The 20,576-nt window shown below is 32.4% G+C and overlaps 1 protein-coding gene across 1 annotated transcript; it reads left to right on the top strand.

The window, feature by feature from the left end:
- The first annotated feature begins 19,338 nt into the window (after nucleotides 1–19,338).
- On the top strand, nucleotides 19,339–20,235 carry LOC127106965 (uncharacterized). The gene is made up of 2 exons (XM_051044261.1): nucleotides 19,339–20,055; nucleotides 20,212–20,235. The coding sequence occupies exons 1-2, from the start codon at nucleotides 19,339–19,341 to the stop codon at nucleotides 20,233–20,235; spliced, it is 741 nt and encodes a 246-aa protein (XP_050900218.1).
- The last annotated feature ends 341 nt before the right edge of the window (nucleotides 20,236–20,576 follow it).

Genomic DNA, 20,576 nt, shown 5'->3' with positions numbered 1-20,576 from the left:
TCTTCGGTCCAGACGACGAAGCGTTTCCCGGTATTTCCCCCTTCCTCAGCCAGTCTTCAATCCTCCCCACCTTCTCGGCGATTGCTTTCTGCCCCAAGGCGAACTCTTGCATGATATTGATCAGCTCTCCCATCTTCTCTTTCAGCTCGAGAATGTCGGCGTTAGGCGGATTCATCATTCCTGCGTCAATCAAACAGGTTAGAAACTGACACCTGCAAAACAGAAGACAAGTTATTATGGTTCATGCATGAATGCAATGTTTATCCACATGAGGAACACTTTGTCCCTTGATCCTGGCTTCATCGAGACATATAATAATCTGGCAACAATGCATCTACACAGTGGTGTGAGCAGAGGGACGACTCAACAGAATAGCGGGGGATAGATTGCATATCCCTTGGGTTCCGCCAATTGCCTCATAGAGGTCTTTACCTGCTTGGCACAAAAGTAAATAATCACAAACATCGCCTCTTAAGGAGGACTTCAGACAGTTGCCTGGCTAAATAACAAGCCAGGTCTTCCAGACTACATGAAGACAAGAGAGTCTACCTCAACTGGTTTATACAACCAAGCAGCAGCACAGCAAGTTCTTAAAGAACTAAAGCGACTATGTACCTGAAATCAATCAAGTATCATCAGTACTCAGACAAACCAACAGTAAACAGCAAATGTTAATCTGTACAGTCAAACACAAGTTAATGCACACAAGTGCAAGCCATGAGCCCAAGCTCAAGCATCAAACCCTACAACACAAAACAAGTTAGTTTACAACATCAAACAAACTCAATTTACAACTTGAATTTTCCCCTTAAGGCATTTGCAACTCAAACCTGAAACACAATTCCAAAGGTGAGAAACAAGACCACTAGGCCAGGCCTAGGGTCCAAAAGAGATAAAAAATCCAAAACAGTAAGTGAAAATTATCTACGATCACAATCAAACAAATTAGGAACAAATGCAATTGGTCCCATGCTCATATCAATCACCATTATCATTTTATGCACAAAAAGGCATCACACATGCAATTTGCAACTTCAAATGACCAAACAGAATGATCAACAACAAATCCATACCAAAACAATTCAATTAATTCCACAAAAATTCAAGTCTAAACAGAACATATCCAATGAATAGCATGTCAAATTTCAGCTCAATTGGACAAAAGGAAGTAGGTCAATGAAAATCAAGAAGTTCAGACAAGTTCAAACAAGCCAACACAAGGCATCAACACAAGCACTAACTTCCAAAAATCATAAAACAGTGACAATACATGATAAATGAATGGGATCAAAACCATAATGACCTATAATGTGTCTACAATCCACATGTCAAATTTCACATCCATCCAATTAATAATGAGAATTTCACAAATCAAATGCCAACATGTGCCACAAAATGAGCCAACAGAAGAGAAAATTCCAATCAATTAGGAAATGTTATCAAAAATTCCAGAGAAAATCACATGTGATCTCAACATTCATATGTTCATTCATGCAAAATTTTGGCTCAACCTAACATCCCTAAGCACATCAAATAAAATCATGAAATTCATCAAGCTTGGTGTGACACAAATTGTCACACCTCTAATCAAAAATTCATATCTCCTCAACCAAGTATCCAAAAATTACAAACTCTACATCAAAATCACCATCAAAATGTCCAGAATATGTACAAAAAATTTCATCCATTTCTTTGAAAGCATCATCATTTTATGAATGATATGGCAAAGCATGTACAAATATGACACATTCAATCAATCCCTAAGCATTTTAATTTTTTACACGTGCACAAAAATAATAAAAATCATGATTAAATTCTACACATCACAAGGATCATCATGAAAAAAATCTCACTCAATTTGGATAAAAAATGAGTTCTCTATGAATTTTTGAAGTTATGGCATCAAAATGTAAAATGAAAATGAAAAAGAAATGAAATAATATTAATAATTATGAACCAGTGGCATTTTTGTAATACTAAAGCGCCAGGCCAAAACGGCGTAGTTTCAATTACACGCAGTGGAGCGCTCTGATTGGCCAGAGATGGCGCCAAACACCAATTCGAAAAGGAAATTGAAACAAATGGATCAAACTCAGCCTGGCCTTCGTTCTTCATCAAGAACACAACAGATTTTCCAGAAAATTGATGAACATCAAAACTCAACCAAAATGCACAAACTTATAGTCATTAGAACCGTATGATCATGCACATCATGGATATATAACTGGCTTAACCTAATTCCTAACATGTTAAACGAATCGATCAAAAGAAGTTTGCTCATCAAATGTTCAACTCCAGATTTCTCTCACCACACTCAACCAAATCAAAAACTATTCATATCATGTTAATCTACGTTGAATGATCTACAAAACGCATATAACAATTCAAACAATGGTGAAATTCGAATTTGCACCTTATGAAGATTGCAGTGCTCGATTTTGATGTTTCTGGCTCCAATTATGCAAAACAGATGGAGATCAATGTTAGGGAAGGTGATTGCAATGCTTAGCTCGATCCAAAACAGCTCCAGATGCAAAAACTAGCAAAACACCATTGTTGACCAAGCTTTCCACAGTCCACGATCTTCAAGCTTTAGGCCACGATTTATCAAAACAGCTCCTCAATGAATCTTGTGGAAGATGAATCCAAGAAGCACGATGCAAATTGATGAAGGTTTGATGGAGAAATGATCAAAAATGCTTGATGAAATTTTGGAGAATTTGAGAGAATTGGAGGGAAAGTTTGTTGCAATTCTTGGAAAATGAAATGTTGTTAACAAATTCTGTTACAGTTAGCAATATATACCAAAGCCTTAATCACCTTGTTAATCCAAATTAGCAAAAACCAAGGGATTAGTGTTAATGTGCATTTAGGTGAAAGTCCAAAAATGACCTTGCCAAATTACCAATGGAACAGTGAAATAACAGTCCACACAACTTCTATTTGATGTATGTGATGTGTTGAAATGGTTCTCATGTGCAAATTCTAAGCAATTCTCAAAATCACATGTTCACACCAAAAATTCAACATAGTCCACTTGAAATTTGACTTTTTGCCTTGACCATTTTTAACGAATTTGGATCACACATCATGAAAGTACATGGGAAATGGGGTTTGATCACAAAAAGATCACCCAAATTGGACATTCCATGTGAAAGTTATGCCACTTTGATTATAGGCATTTTTGGAAAATGAATGGACCATAACTTGTCAACCATACATGGGAATTTCAAGTTCTTGGACTTTTTGGAAAGGTGAGAGCAAGATCTACAACTTTCATGTTGAACAAATTTTCATTTGAAGCTTTTTTGGACATGTAATTTTGTGGTGAAAAACGTTCCATTTTTGGAAACTTTCATTACAAGTCACTTTCCATTTTTGGCAACTTTTTTGTCTGACTTTATTTTCTTCATTCTTGAGGTTTGAAATGCCAAATGAAACTTGTTTCAACATGAATGAAGTATATCCAACTCTCTCCCACCTCCAAATCCCTAAAATCAAGCACAGTTGACCACAGTTGACTTTTTCAACTGATAGATGAATTTGGCAATGCACTGATCAAGTTGAGCCCCAATCCTCTGATGAAATGGCTCAATGATGATACCCTAGCCTCCATAAGCTCAATATAATCATGTGATGATCCCCATATCCATTATAGACCCCATCTCCTTCACAAGCCCTGATTGGCACAATACAACTGATTAGGGTTGACCAGTGGTCAAAACCCTAATTCCAAGGTATCTGATCAATCTCTTGAATCCTCTGGATGATAACAAAACCATGATGATGATGATGTATCATTGCAACCAAGATCAAGATCAATCTCCCTTGAGAATCAAAACCCTAATTTGAACCACCACCCTCAGATAGTTAGTGATCAGTCCAATGAAAAATCCTTAGGCTTGAATCATGACCTCTTCATCTTCTGATCAAGACCTAGGAGGATGACTTGCACAATGTAACCACATGATATGCAATATGCAATGCCTAATTACCTAAAATGATATGCAATATGTTAAACTAGTCCCAAGAGAGGAGGGCAAATTTTGAGGTGTTACACATGCTGTAGTCGAAGTATGTTCAAGCATGTTGTCGAAATATTATAACTTCTATTCTAAGTTAGTATGTAGAATTGGGAATTTGTTTAAGTCCAATTGTTTAAGTTAGTTTGTTGATTAAGTTAGCTTAGTAATCTATAAATAGCCTAGTTCTCTCAAGTTGCTGAGAGAGGTTAATTGTTGTTAGGTCTTTGGGAAGTTGACCCAAAATTAGGGTTTCAGTCAAAATGACCTATAATGTTTTGAAATGAATGATGACCTTACAAGTTTCAAATGGATTTTTGATGAACATGAAAGTTTTTCATATGGTTCTTAATAACATATTTTCTCTTGGGGTAATCTTCATTTGACAAACACATCACAAGTTGTGTCTCAGTGATCCTCAGTTTAGTCAAATGACTTGACTGGTCAACTTCTCAAGGCCAAACATCAATCTTGATGAATGAATGATTGAGGAACCTCACATAGGCTCATATATGCATAAAATAATGAATGAAAGAACTTCCCTTGATTAAATTTGATCATAGGTTAAGGTTACTTCATGAGCAAGGCACAGTCAAAGCATAGTTGAATTAGGGTTTCCTTGGGAAACAATCCTCAAGCCCTTTGGGTTATCTTGATCAAATTGGCAAATTGAGATACTTGGGAGACATATATGATAATTAAGATCTTTGTTGACCATTGTCATGCTTGTTCTCATCTTCATCTAGCCACTTCATTGAGCTTAGGAGCCTCCTAGGAGCATGGGAGCACATGATCACTTGAGCTTCAAAACAAAAAGAGTTAGTGACATATTTTTATGCTTTTGGTTAGTAATAAAAATTAGAAAAGAAATAATATACAATTCAAGCATGCTTGATGGTCTCAAACCAACTCACACAAGTCCCACCCCTAGGGTTAAGGAGCCACACATGCTATGATCCTTGAGGCAATGCATTGAGCAAATGATATGATGCCATGAGGGATCTTAGGGTCAAAATTAGGGTCTTAAATCCTAGACATACATTTTTGCAAGTAATGAAATAGAATTAAACAAGTTATCATTAATATCCTCTTCTTCTTGCTCCTTGTCATCTTCCACAACAGCTTTGAAGGTAACACATATGCTTTTCTTTTCAAGTTTTTCATTGATTTCCATTTCAAAAGTTAGTAATGAGCCAATAAGTTCTTACAATTTGATATCATTGATGTCCTAAGTTTATTCTATAGCTGTATCTTTCATATAGAACCTCTTTAGAAGAGATGTGAGAATCTTTCTAGCCAACTTATATTCAACATTTTTTCACCAAGGGCAAATAAGCAGTTGGCTATGTCATAAAGGCGAACATGGAAATCAACAATGGTTTCATCTTCTTTCATTCTCAGGTTCTCAAACTTTGTGGTAAGAAGTTGGAGTCTTTACATACAAACTTTTGAGGTACCTTCATGAGCAGTTTTGAGAATCTCTCGTGCTTCTTTGGCAGCAGTACATGTGTTAATGAGAAGACATTTATGTCCATTCCATTGAATATGGTGTTGAGAGAACAAAAATTTCCATGAGATTATTCATATTCATCTTTGGACCACTCTAATTAAGGCTTCAAGGATAGGGTACCATCTTGTGTAGTAACCATTAGGGGTGTCCATCCTTTGATGACTTCCTTCCAAGTTTTTTTGTCTATGGATTAGATTAAGGCTTCATAGTTTGTGCCATCTAGTATAGGTGGCCGGTTTAAATATCCTCCTTATTTAGCATGATCCATATTCAATAGAATTAATATATTCTCTAGAGCTCGCCCAACCAAAATTGGGTGTTTGCTCTGATGCCAAATGAAATTTTATTCTCCTTCTAGAAAGATGTTAAACACAATGTGTCGAACAATGTGTGTGACAATATTAGTGAAGTAACAATTAAAATTCAAATAAAGTGAAATGAACACAAAGAGTTAGTGACCCAATTTGGTGCAATCTCACATATGTATAGAGAGCATTAACCCAAGAAAGGAAATTCATTCTTAATAGTAAAAGTACAAATTGGTCTTAGTTGAACTCTTCTACTTCAATGCCTTTTTTCTTAATACTACCTATGAATTTCTATTTAGGCTTGCCCCTAAATATGAGACCCATATCACTTTCTCTCAATCACTTTCCCAAGTGTTTGGACAGATACAAAAAAAGTGTGAATGATAGAACTACTACCACTTAAGACAAACTTTGTCCCTTTGTAAAGAAATGATTATCTCAAATAGAGTTTTCAAAACTTAACAACTAAAAACACAAAGACTCAAAATACTAACATACACCTTACTTATTGTCTTAAGGTCAGATTCTTCTGTATGGAGAACTTCTCCTTAAATAGCAAAGATTCCAATTGCATAACCTGTTAGGGTTTTGATCAATACTTGCAGCTGAAGTAAATAACACAACTTAATAATCTGATTTAATTTGATTTGCAATCTTTCATAAATTAAATCTTCATTGATCTTATTTTGTCTTGATAATTAATATTTTGAGAATTGTTTCCTTATTCTAAAAAATTCATAAATAATCAAACAATAAAGGAAAAAAATCTTGGCGAGATTCACTTTTATGCAGTTGGCTTCTGAGGCAGTATGTTCCTTAATGTGTGGGACATCTTGCTTCACATCTATTCCTCTTATTTTGAGCTCATAGAGACAATATGTTTCAACATGATATCCTAGCATCTTGCATTACATGATTTCTTTCAAATTATGCCAATCACTTGTAACAACAATTTCCCATTTTGGCCAATTTTTAGGAAAATACAACATGCAAGATGTGCTACTAAAAGATGAGAACAAACTTCATGACTTGTTTCAAAAAATAATCAGAGAGAAACAAAAAACATATGCTAAAACATTTTTGAGTATCTATATAACTAGCAAAGCATAAATTGTCTTGTATAGATTGATCACCATAACACATGTCTTGTTTTTCCAAATTTGTTAATCAAATTTATTATCCCCTTAATTGCCTTAAAATGGGAAAGGGGACAAAAATACACATTCATCAAGAACATTCATCCATCAAATACAGCCCAGGAGAGGAAGAAATCAAACTAGAAATCTAAAAGAAATAAAAATGGAACCATCCCAGGAGGGAACTTTGAGCCATTATCCTTCCTTGAGTGCTATTAAACAAACTAAAAGAACCCACGTAGGTGTAACGAATCATCAGAGCATACAATCATTAATGAAAAAAATTCAGTCTTCAAGTGATCCAGATTCATAACCATCTTCACTCCCTTTAGTATCAACCTCAGTTTCAGTATCCTCCTCGTCCTCAACATTTTCGCCATCATCCTCTTCGACATTCTGGGAAGTGGAAGCTTCAAATCCTTTGGGAACCATAAACTTGATCAGTTCATCCACCTTGTTATTGCAAACTATGAAGGTCATGATTACTTCCTGTAGTGACTTGGACACATGCATTAATTCTAACATAACATGGCTTCTATAAGTTCCAAATAATGGAGGAACCTCAGGAAGTTCACCTTTAGTAGTCAGATCAAAATGAATATTGGGCACATAAATGTCAAGAACATGACTTTCAGCAAACAGTTGATAATTAAAACTCAATGGACTAGAACCAGCACGAACTATATCCTCACTACTCATAATCAGGATTTTGGTTAAGACGACTACCATATATATGATATGGAAATCCAATGGGTAATTTGAAAAAAAAATGACTCACCTTGCTTCAGAGCTTGGTCAAACACATATTCACCAAAATCAAAGGTAGCCCTAGTTCCTATTTGGTAAATCAACCTAGCCAGAGATGTTGTAATACATGAACTCAAAGAGTTTGTAACCCAGTTAGGTGCAATATCACATACGTATGAAAAATGTTAATCCAAGAAAGGAAATTCACTCTTAATAGTAAAAGTACAAATTAGTCTTAGTTGAAATATTTTAGTTCAAAGCCTTTTTTTTTAATACTACCTGTGGATTTCTATTTAGGACTCTCATTCTCTTCTAGTTCAATGCCTTTTTTCTTGAAACTACTATAACTCAAGAAAAAATATATCCCTTTACAAAGAAAGGATCATCACAAATAGAGTTTTCATAAGTTAGCAACTAAAAACACAAAGACTCAAAATACTAACACACACCTTGCTTGTTGTATCAAGGTCTGAGTCTTATGTATGGATAACTTCTCCTTAAATAACAAAGAATCTAGTTGCATGACATGTTAGGATTTTAATCAAAACGTTGGGCTGAGTTAAATAATGCAACTTAATAACCTAATTTAATTTGATTTGAAATCTTTCATAAATTAAATCTTCATCAATCTGATTTGGTCTTGATAATTGATATTTTGAAAATATTCTTTATTCCAAAAAGTGCATAATTAATAAAAAAAATAAAGGAAATAAATCTTACATGCGATACTCTTCTACACGACTGACTCTGGAGACAAGATGTTCCTTAATGTGTGGGAAATCTTGCTCCATATCTTTTCCTCTTATTTTGAGCTCATAGAGACAGAATGTCTCAACATAATATCATGTCATCTTGCATTACATTTTGTCTATAAAATTATACAAATCACTTGTAACAACACCATCTAATATTCTTTGTGTCATTAACATTAGAAAACTGTATCTTGAACCTTAGAATTATTGGTAGGTATCATAACACTTTGGCATTAGGACGCTTCTTGCTAACATCGTCGTTGTCACCACCATTATTGTCCTTCACTTGTAGCGTGACTCCCCACACTTGGGACATTGATTTAATTTTTTATACTCTTTCTTATATAATATGAAGTCATTATGGTATGCATTTGATATACTCCAAACCCATTGGACACAATATATTATTAGTCTCATAAATATGGTCTGGCAACGTTTTACCTCTTGGAAGCATTTCTTTCAACAACTCAAGCAATTTTGTGAAAATTTTATTCGTCCACCCACTTGTTTCCTCAGATTAAATTTTTTTAACATCGCAGACAATCATGTAGAGTTTGTTCGTCCCTTATATAACGAGCATCCTTGTCACTATATAAAGTATCAAGCATATGTGAGTTCCAAAAAGAATTTTCTCTGGTATCACATGTCATATCTTCCGGTCAATCATCCATATCTACATCAATTTCATGTCTTTATGACGTTGTAGTTTTGTTTTTATCTACGTCATCATGCCACATACATATTATATAGTTTTGACAAACTCCAGCGCAACACAGGTGATATAATATTACTTTATTTTCAAACTTTTTGATATTCCTGCATATAACACAAAGACAATAAAAAATTTCATTATTGTCAGAATGTTTTTTTTCCTGCGAATTTAAGGAATTCAAGAACTCATTTCTCATACACCGGACCTAATCTATTAGCTTTTATCCAACTACGGTCCATAATACATTCTGAAATTTATATCAAATGCTTATAAAATCATTTAACAATACAACAACAACAACATTCCTAACAACACAATAACAATCACAATGCAACAACTTACTAAGTCGCCTATTTTTTAAAAATAAACCATTGCTAAGTCATAACAACAATACAACAACTACAACAATAATATATAACATTCATACAAACACAAAAGCAATCTCAATTTCACTCAACCACAACAACATATAACATTAAGCAACAACAAAAATACAATGACATTCAACATTAAAACTCTAGGGTTTAGGGACTCAAGAACAACAACAACATTAATGTAATATGAATAGTGGTGAAATGTTTCATGTATCATAAAGGTGAAGAGTAAGAGTCAAAGATGAGTTTTGTGATCTCTTCTTATGAGTTTCGGCTTTCCATTCCTTGATTCGTACCTGATATGATAGAGGTTAACGAAAAAATGAGTTTAGTGAAAATTAGTTCTCACTATGGAGTTTTTCTATTCTAAAGGGTTTTGCTTAAGGCGTTGTTTTGTTATGAGGAAAAAAATTCCAACTTGTTATTTTCAATTAAAAAGGAATACTTTTCACCACACTCACTCAAAACGACCATGGTGATAAAGTACCATATTTCACCATAACTATATATACCAACCGTGGGGAAATGGTATACATATTGTTCTATATAAAGGCTTAACATGTTCATTCACCTTTTCACTAACCATAACTCATTCCACTTCCAAACTCCATCGTCCATTCTTGTTGCATTGTTGTATCATGATCATGAAGGTTTAGAGTTTTAAGATACTAAAATAGTATACTTATAAACTTGGTTTGAAGATTAATGTCAATTTTCACTTTATCAAGTAAACGGTATGCTTGAAACTTAACATTGATCTTCAACACCAAAATGTTCTAGATATATAGTAGAAATGATATTGCAACGTAAAAGTGTCTTAAAATGAGTGAAAACTAAACTATATGTGTTGAGATTCAAAGTGTGTCCTTGAGAGGGATAATTTCCCACGGTTGAAAACTCTGACCGTGGTAAAATATTATTTAATTTTTATTTAAGAAAAGGAAATACGCCACATTTCTCCACTGCTGATAAATCTTGTCGTGGTGAAATGTGTCTTGAAAGTAAAGAAAAAATCATCTAAATGAATAAATTTTATCACAGTGGACAATATGACCAAGGTGAAAGCAAGTTACAAAATCTATATTTTATAGTAGTTGAAAGATCTTGCAAGCTATTGATAGGCTATTACGATGTTGAAGTATTAAATTGATAATGAAAGTCGGAAGACAATAACTTCATTCAAGGCATATACAATGCCAAGCTTTAATAGGCCGCAAGTATACTGCTATATCAGTGTAGTATAAATATTATAAAATTCACAAAGATTAATTGTCAATTACCACTATCTATTGTTCCTATGTTTAGTTAAGGTTACTCAAATATTTGGAGTTTGGACGCGAAAAATAATAAAAAGCTGATTAAATTTATAAGATAACGAATAAGGGTCCGAAACAAAGATTTTCTTCTACTAACTCTACTCATACAAAACACAACAATTTATCATAATGAGAATATAATTTTTGCATAAATTACTCAACTAGTGGCGACGCCCACTTTCGTTGGCGTGTCACCAGATTCCTAAATACGTTAAAAACCTACTTTCATAGTGAAACTAATAAATTTAAAATTATTTTAAAAGCTGAAAATAAATCCTCAATTAATTTCAATATGCTTTCATTACCTTGAAATTAAAGGTTTAAATAACAATGTCAGATACCGGTTCCGCTCTTTCGATATGTAACTGATATCTCTACGCTTCTACTTTCATAGTAAGACTATCGGTTTAAACAAAAATTACAAAACAATATGTTATTCTCATTACAATTAATTATTTAACATTTTATACGAGTATTCTCATTACAATTAATTATTTAACATTTTATAAACCCATAATGACAAAAACTCTATACTATACTTACAACAACAACAAAAAACTAGTGTTGTTGAGATTCATAATAGATAGGAAGGCATCGGCCCAACGTGATCGGATGACATCTATATCCTTTTGTGAGAATGATGCTTTGTTGTCAAACGTCTATAATTTGAGAAAAATTTAAATTATGATAAGCTACCAATAAAAACATTAACTTAACAAATATAAATAAATTACATATATATGAATGAAGTTAATATCTTAAGCCATGAATCGGTAATTTCTCCGGAGACAATATTCACCATATGTCTCATAACATAGTATCCACAAGAGAAGTTGTCGGGTTATTTTCGTGACTACAAATGATTTTCATATAGTTACTAATTAATACACACAAATCACAAGTAATACATTAGAGAAAATAAAAGAATGTCAAAAAACACAAGTAATACTTACTTTTGGGAAAAAGAACATTGAATTTCTACCTTTTAGATTACGTTTCACAAAATTATATTCCTCCATAGCTCTATGTGTCGATAAAAATTAAATATGAATAAAAACTATTCAAAAGTAAAGATAAATTTTGAGCATTACAAATAATAACACTTATCCGCTCAAAACGTCATTCTTCTTGTTAGTAAGTTTATAGTGTAACGACCATAACATAACTACAATATTTTGCTTCGGACATATAATAACTAGTTACCAATGCAAACTGCATAATCATTCAGAATAATTAATAATTTGTATAAAATTGATTTATAAAAGAAAACACAAATTAATATATGCTTACGCATGGTAAAACGGTCCTAAGTAACATTCTTTATTCTCATTAACCAACTTATTTTATATGTACATCTTGATAGTGTTTGATATCATATCTTGAAATTGAATGTTCAATGGATCTACTTTCTTAATTTCCTTTCAACACACATATCATGTATGAAAATAATTAAAAACTAATGCAAAAGTCAAATATTTATATTAAAGAATGAGAACAATGAATATAAATTGAAATCACCGTAAAAACTATAATTACGAGCACCACAATTTTAGTACGGTTATGTCCAGTCAATCATATGCCTTCAAAAGATTCACAACACAACTCTTATGAAGTATATTAGCTTGTTCTGGTTTATGTTTTAATGTAACAAACTAGAAGATGTCTGTAATCTCCTATATAATCCTTGATAGCCTATAAGTGTTATCTAGTTGATGTGGTGTGGTCTCAATATTGTGTTGTGTGACATAACAACTATCTTTTATCCTGCTTGCACCACCCATAACAAATTTCTCAACTGCTTTCTCAAGTATGACCAACTTATCTGAAATTGGGTAGTTGAGTGCACTCATTGATTTCAATTGTTGCATCATTAAAACAAATGAAGTATAATATAAAAATTAACAAACTTAAACAATAATAATAACATACAACATATTTTTTTTTTAATTTATACTTATTCCCTAATCACATCGCAGATACACTTTTTCCGCACTTCCTCGAACAATTTCTCTCGTTCCTCCTCATCTAACCTCTCTCGCTCCTCCTAGACCATCTCTCACACCTCCTGCAACATCCTCTCTCGCTCCTTCTACAACATCTTTTCCCGCTCCTCCAAATGCACCCTCCTATGTTCCTCCTAAATCCACTTCTCTATTGCCTCCTAAGTCCCCTTATCCCGCTCATGTCCTAATAGCTCCCCCAACTTTTCAACACCTATCTCTTGAATTTCTCTCTTATTGTTTAATTCATTAATTGATTGCAATAGTAAAAAATATAACTTCAAGTTGACGCCTCTTCAAAGACCACAAACACGTTCAGCATGCTCCTTAGTTCCAATCGCTTCTACCAAAATATCATGACAATATTGTGGAACAAAGATACCAACTTTGGATTGCTCAACCATTACATCCTACAACACATATAAAAGTTCATCTTTTCCAAATTGAATTAACTAAAATAAGTAATGTAGAAAAACGTATCTACTTACAATCTTTTCACCCACTTCACAAGTAGACCTCAGATGTGAACTCGCCATCTAGTCTTTGACGTGCCCTCTTTCATTTTTCATGGTGTGATGGTGGAGATAGACTATTATCAAGGCTTCTAGAAGGATCATTCAGCTCTAATTCTCTTTATTTTATTTTTCCATTAATCATTTTCTGTTCAAGTTTATCATATCCTCCATGAAATAATCTATGTAGATAGATATTTCTAGCTCTATTATCCTCTCTTTTTTGGCTCTTAGCCAAGAAATCAGGAGTGATGCGAGATTTTACAAAATAATCTTAAATGTTCTTAACAATAAATGGATACTTCACGTATGGAGGCTCTAAGTTCTCACTTGGATAATTAATATAGTCATGTGTGAGTCGCGTTTAAAGTTCCTCCAACGCTCACCAGCATATCCAATCCCCTTCTTTTTCCGCATATCATTCTTTGGAACAATAAACACAACCTACATTTACATAATAGATATGATATCAGTATTAAACCAAAAAAATAATAATTTAACATCTATACTTGTAAAACAAATCATAAAATTTATAATAAATATCATAATAGTGGTCCATAACTTATCTTTCCAATCATCGTCAACATCGTGTCAATTCTCTACCAAAATATTGATTATTCTTCTACCTAGTAATGCCACATAACCCCTAAAACCATAATCATTTTCACCATAAGCCTTACCAGTTATTAGATTAAAATTAATCGGGAAACAAACACCGCTTTCGCGGGCTTTTGTCCCCTTCGTCAACATCGTGACACCTCTAGTTTTTCACTTTTAGTATTAATAGAGGTTGTAGCAGAGATTGTATGAGAGGTGTTTGTCAAATCTCTCATGCCTATGTAAAATAAGAACTATATGACTCAAATCACCACATCTCTGATAAGGCACCTAATGCATATTAATTGTACTATACTCAAATTACATTTCATGGGGTGCAAAAATAGGAAAATATAATAGAGACACTAACATAAACTTCAAAGCCACATCTTACAATACTTCATCCAACATGATTTAGACCATATAAGCATACTAACTACAAATGAGAGTCCTTTGTTCATACTAAATAAAATAACAAGTCATGATGAATCATCAATGGGTAATACCATTTTAGGTAACACTATTTCTAATTAGTACGTAACACCATTTCTATTTTGTAAGAACCATTTCAGTGGTATTACCATTTTTATGAACATTTACTAAAACTAACACCATTTCACTAATAAACAACATCTCAGTGTGAGTTACGTACCTCAAGCGTCATGATGAAACTTCAACGAGTTGATGTTTGGGTTGATGTTGGAATCTGAGTTTTGATAAAAATCACATAGGTTTTTGTTAAGAGAATGATGATGAAAAAAATGGGGAGTGTTGATAGGTAAATGAAAAGTTTGAGTCTAGTTCTATGAAGTATTCATATAAAAGAACATACACGTCGATTTTTAGGCAAAACCGAGGGAGTAGATTAATTAAATAAAAAAAATAGAAAAATGGCATATTCTGGGAATTTATGTAAAAGAACTATCACGTCGATTTTAGGCAAAACCGAGGGAGTAAGTTAATTAATAATTAAAAATAATATAAAATATAAAAAATAAAAAAGACATTTGAAATAATGAAAAATATATTACCCCTCAATTAGGCCATGTAACCGATGGATAATACAAATTAAAAATAAAAAGGAAAAAAGGAAAGGGAAAGATGTCAAGTGAGAAATAATGACCCTAAATCAATTGGAAGAAAAACATAAAATGTCGTTTCTGGGATTCGAAGCGAGGTCCCTAGTGGTTATATTCCTTCGGTTTTGGGTAAAACCGGAGGTATAGGTTGTATTTTTTTTTAAATAAAATAAAATAAACATGGCGCTTCCATGATATATACCTAGATTTTTTGTTGGTCGAGGTGAAGACTTTGTCATAAAATAGATTATTTGTAGAGTTTAATTGAAATACACTGACAATGTAAAAGGATTTTACACCGTCAGTTAATAATAGACGTTGGATATTGAAACAAGTTTGACTTTTATTTTAAAAATCTATAAAGTAATGCAAACGGGTGATGGTGATGAATTGATAGTGTAAAATTTTTTACACTGACAGTGCATAATAATTAATCCCTTATTTGTAATAGTGATAAATACAAACAATATGCATATAATGATCTCATAATTAAAACGATAAAGAAAAGAAACATGAAATGAAGTAAAAACTGAATCTTGATAAATAAATTGCTTCAAATGGATTTGCTCTGTGTATAGAAATGAGGAATGTAAAGGCAACGACAAAATAACTCTGACAGTGTAGAATTTTACTCTAAGAATGCATAAAATAAAACTTGCATACAATTCTAATGGACGATTTTTATGCTTTAAAACAAGTGAATTTATTGATCAAGTAAGCTTGGATCATTTCTCAGATGTTACAGTCCCCATTTATAGTTGTTTTCGCACTCCAAAACCACTACAAATCGTGCAGGATCGTGGGAGAAAGTGTGTGAAAAACTGCAACAGAATGTTGAAACGTGAGAGATTTTTTTGGAACTGAATGTCATGACGGGCTCCATGATGCATGACGGTCATCCCATCACGACGCTTTGAAATATGAGTCTTTGAGTCCATGTCCCATGATGGGCGTTAACATGGTTGATGGTCTTCCCATCATGGACTTCAACCATATGCTTTCTTCTCCTTTCCTTTTAGGGCATGATAATGTGCTCTTATTGAGTCATGACGGCCGTCACTCCTGGCTTACCCATCATGATAGTCTAATAATCGCATTTTTATGTCATTTTTGTCTTTTTTTTTTCTCTACAGTCGTCATTGATTGATCAGTATCTGAAATACCCAATATAAAACCAACATAACACAGTAAAAGTAATATGAAACAACATTAAGATATGTTGAAAAAATCAAACTATAGACATAGTAAAAAAATGCATATTATCAAACTCCTGAATACACCTACATGAAAATAAGTAACTTTATATACTTAACTGTTTATTATTATATTTTTTTTCAGTACTAAAGTGTTTATTATTATATTTTTTTCCAGTACTAAAGTGTTTATTATAACAATCAAAATCAACATTAATGAAGATTTAAAACAATTAAAAGGCTAAAATTTAGATGCTTAACATATACATACACTTTTTACCAAAAAAAAAAGGTATACAAACACTGAAATGATTTAATAATCTATTTAAAATCCAATGAATTTTTTTTTATAGCAAAATCCAATTAATTTGACTAATGAACATTGTAAACATTTTACAACAATCATTTATGATTGTTTTTCAAAAAGTGACAAAGTCATAAATAATCACCAATTAACCTCTTCTTAACACCCCCAAATACTTGATTTTTGAGATCCGGCAAAAAAAATCAACTCAGCTACTCCAAAGTCCTATGCATATATTCCAAATCTAGAAAAGTCAATTAATATCTTCTTCCAATCTATTTTATAATGAAAAAAATAGTCGGCTTGTGTTAATTTTTATAGTGTTATAATTTTTTTTAAAGAATTAAATAGAAAATATTTTAAAATAGTTTTTATAAAATATTATTTAAGTTATTTTATTATTTTATTATAATTTTTTAGATATTAAAATTATAAAAAAACCTATATTTGAAACTACTTTAAATAACTTTTAATAAAAATAATTTTCAAAATATATATTTTTTAAATTATATAATTTTGATTATATTTTAATCTTATATTTATGCTATTGTTGTTAGTCTTTTAACTTATAAAAAAATATATTTAAATTTTTATACAATTTTAAAAAATTCATATGAATTATTTTTTAAAATATATAAAAATATATTTTTAAAAATTAAAAAAAAAACTGACCCAAAGTCATAAATAATAACCAATTTGTTGGCTGGTATAATCATCAAGTTAAGCAAGTAGTACACATTTATGGGTACAATTGCAGGTGTCATAAAATCCAAGGGTTAATAGTTAGGCAATAATTAACCTGAAAAGGTTACTGCTGGATGGTGCATTATGAACCGATACGTTGCTATTGTTTGACTTATCATCATACATGGATTTACTTTGTTCTAAAGCACAATCTTTGAAAAAAAATATCTATTCAAACTTTTAATAATTTCCAACCAATTAGGCCACATGCAAAAAATTCAAAAGACACGTTTTTTTTTTAATTCAGCCAACATAATTTAATATTCATACAAAAATGTATGTATATCTGGGTTAAAGTTATAAGTTGTAGTTTTTAATTGTACAATTAATTTTTATACTTAAATTTTGTTGTTGGGTTTATTTATTTTAACTATTCAAATATAAATGTTTTATCACTAATCCACTTTTAAACAAATTTATTTTAAAAAATAATAATTGGTAAAAAAATGAAAAACACTTAGTATATATTTGATTTAGTTTTTGGAAGAGTCGAAAACAATTTTAGAGATGAAGAATTGATTAAGGAATGTTTTTGAGGGGTTTGATTATTCTAAAATAGAATTGATTCTGCTTTTTTATTCTACTTAAGCTATGATTTGTAGTTTTTGAGTTTAAACAAGATTTTTATGCTAAAATACGCTGTTCAACTCATTTTTACATAAATGTATTCAAATATAAATCACTTTACATACAACTCACTATTAATCAGAACAAATTCTACAAAATCAATTCACTCATAATCAATTCTCCTCACCGCATAAGCAATTGGTTTACCTTTTGGAAGAGGCAAAAATAATTCTAGAGATGTAAAATTGATTTTAGATTGATTTTGAAGTTTTTGGGTTATTCTAAAATAGAAAATATTTAGATTCTACATAAAGGTACAATTTATAACTTTTAAATTTGAATGTAATTTTTATATTGAAATTTATTGTTCAACTCGCTTTGTTAGAAGATGTAATTCATGGTTTCATTAAGTTGTTTGTGTTCGACAGGTTGTGTAACATATAACTATTATGTCAAAGCGTAACTTTTTATGTTTTGGGTATGAGCATTGATTGCCTATAAATAGGCATATTGATGTAATTCAAAAATACAATTTTCATAACAATTTCACAATAATATTTTCTCTTTTACAATTCGGTTTCTCTTAGTTTTTCTCTCTTCTTTTTCTTCTTCCTCATCTTTTTTCAAAATCCTAATTGTTCCAACAAATTAGTATCAATGAGTCCGAGTTGCGATTTAGAGAGAATTTGAAACGGTAAACAGTAATACAACGTCAACGCAATTTTCAGCGAATCTACCAATTTTCAAAGGAGAAAACTACAAGAGGTGGATTGTGCAGATGCATGTCATATTCAAATTTCAAGATGTGAGTGAAATCGTGAATGAAGGTGTATCATCGTTGGAGGCAAATGCAGATGATGTTCAGCAAGCTGCAAACAAGGAACAAAGAAAGAAAGATGGAAAAGTTATGTTCTTAATCCATCAATGCGTGGATCCGAACGTGATTGAGAAGATCATTGAAGAAGAAACAACAAAAGGAGTGTGAGACAAGTTAAAGAACTTGCACAACGAAGATGAAAAGTTGAAAAGGGTGAAGTTGCAGACGCTGATAAAGCAATTCGAGATGACTCAGATGAAGGAAGACGAATCAGTCTCAGAATTCTTCTCACGTGTGGTGTTGTTAACGAACCAAACGAAGGCATGTGGTGAATCAATCACTGATGTGCAGAAGATTAAGAAAGTGTTGAGATCTATGACTACAAACTTTGATTATATTGTTGTGTCTATTGAAGAGTCCAAAAACCTTGTTGAGATGAAGGTGGAAGAACTTCAAGCTTCATTTGAGGCTCATGAGATGAGACTGAAGTAGAGGAACTCAAAAAGGGAGAAAGTGGCTGAACAAGCACTGCAAGCAAGATTCATCAAGAAATATGGTAAAGAGAATGTGAAACAGAGAAATAGTATTGCTAATGATGAGAAGTCAATCAAGAATTCAAAGAATCACTCTGATGCAACCAAGAAAGGCATGAACAACAAGTATTCGGGGAAGAAAGTTGACATAAAGGAGGTGCAATGCTACAACTGTCAAGGACTTGGTCATTGTGCTCGAGACTATGGAAGAAATAAGGAAGCAAGAACAAAATATAATGATGAGGCACAATATGCATATTCTGGAGATAGTGATTATGATGATGTGCTAATAATGGCAAATACTCATTTGAGCAATGAGCAAACCAACATGTGGTACCTAGACTCAGGATGCAACAACCACATAACTGATAATAAAATTGGGTTCACCAAGTTAGATGAATCATTCAAGAGAGGGATAAAGTTTGCAAATGGAAGGCACGTCACATCAGGTGGAAAAGGAAACATATATGTAGTAAGAAAGGATGGTCGAAAGGCCAGTATCATTGATATGTTGTATGTACCTTCGATGATAAATAACTTGATAAACATAGGTCAATTACTTGCTAAAGGGTACAATATAAAGTTAGAAAAGAAGCAAATGAAGGTGTGTGATGGTGATGAAAGATTGATTTTGAAAGCACCATTGGGAGACAACAAGACCTTCAAAGTAGAGATCAACTCAGTTGATCAAAAATGTCTTACTTTGACTGCAGAAGAAGACAAGATTTGTCTATGGCATCACATATATGAACATCTAAACTTAAGAAGTTTAGGTATGCTCAACCAAAAAAAGATGGTGTATGGCTTACCTCAGGTGAAGGAACCAAGTCAGGTGAGTAATGTTGTAAAGCAAATAAGGATAGGAATGCATTCAAGCATTACTTGCCCATGAGGTCGAAGAAAAACCTATAGTTAGTTCACTCTGATGTATGTGAAACTTTTGAAGTAAGATCTAATGGAGGTAACTGTTATTTCCTAACTTTCACAGATGAATTCACCAGATATGTGTTGATTTATATAATTGAAAGGAAGAGTGAGGTATTCACACAGTACAAGATGTTTAAATTGCATGCCGAGAAGCAGAGTGAATCAAATTAAAGAAACTGAGAACTGATGGTGGATGTGAATATACCTCTAGAGAATTTGCAAGGTTTTTCAATAAAGAAGGTATAGAGCATGATGCCATTGTACCCTATACACCTCAGCATAATGGTATAGCTGAGACGAAGAATCGAAGTATACTGAACATGGTCATAAGTATGTTGAAATCTAAAGAAATGCCAAAGAGATTTTGGGGAGAAGCCATTTCGACAATAATGTACATACTTAACAAATGTCTAACCAAGAAGATGG

The sequence above is a fragment of the Lathyrus oleraceus genome, chromosome 1 (genome assembly GCF_024323335.1).
Source record: "Lathyrus oleraceus cultivar Zhongwan6 chromosome 1, CAAS_Psat_ZW6_1.0, whole genome shotgun sequence".
NCBI lineage: Eukaryota > Viridiplantae > Streptophyta > Magnoliopsida > Fabales > Fabaceae > Lathyrus > Lathyrus oleraceus.
The sequence above is the reverse complement of the archived record's forward strand: the minus strand, read 5'-3'. Positions and strand labels throughout refer to the sequence as shown.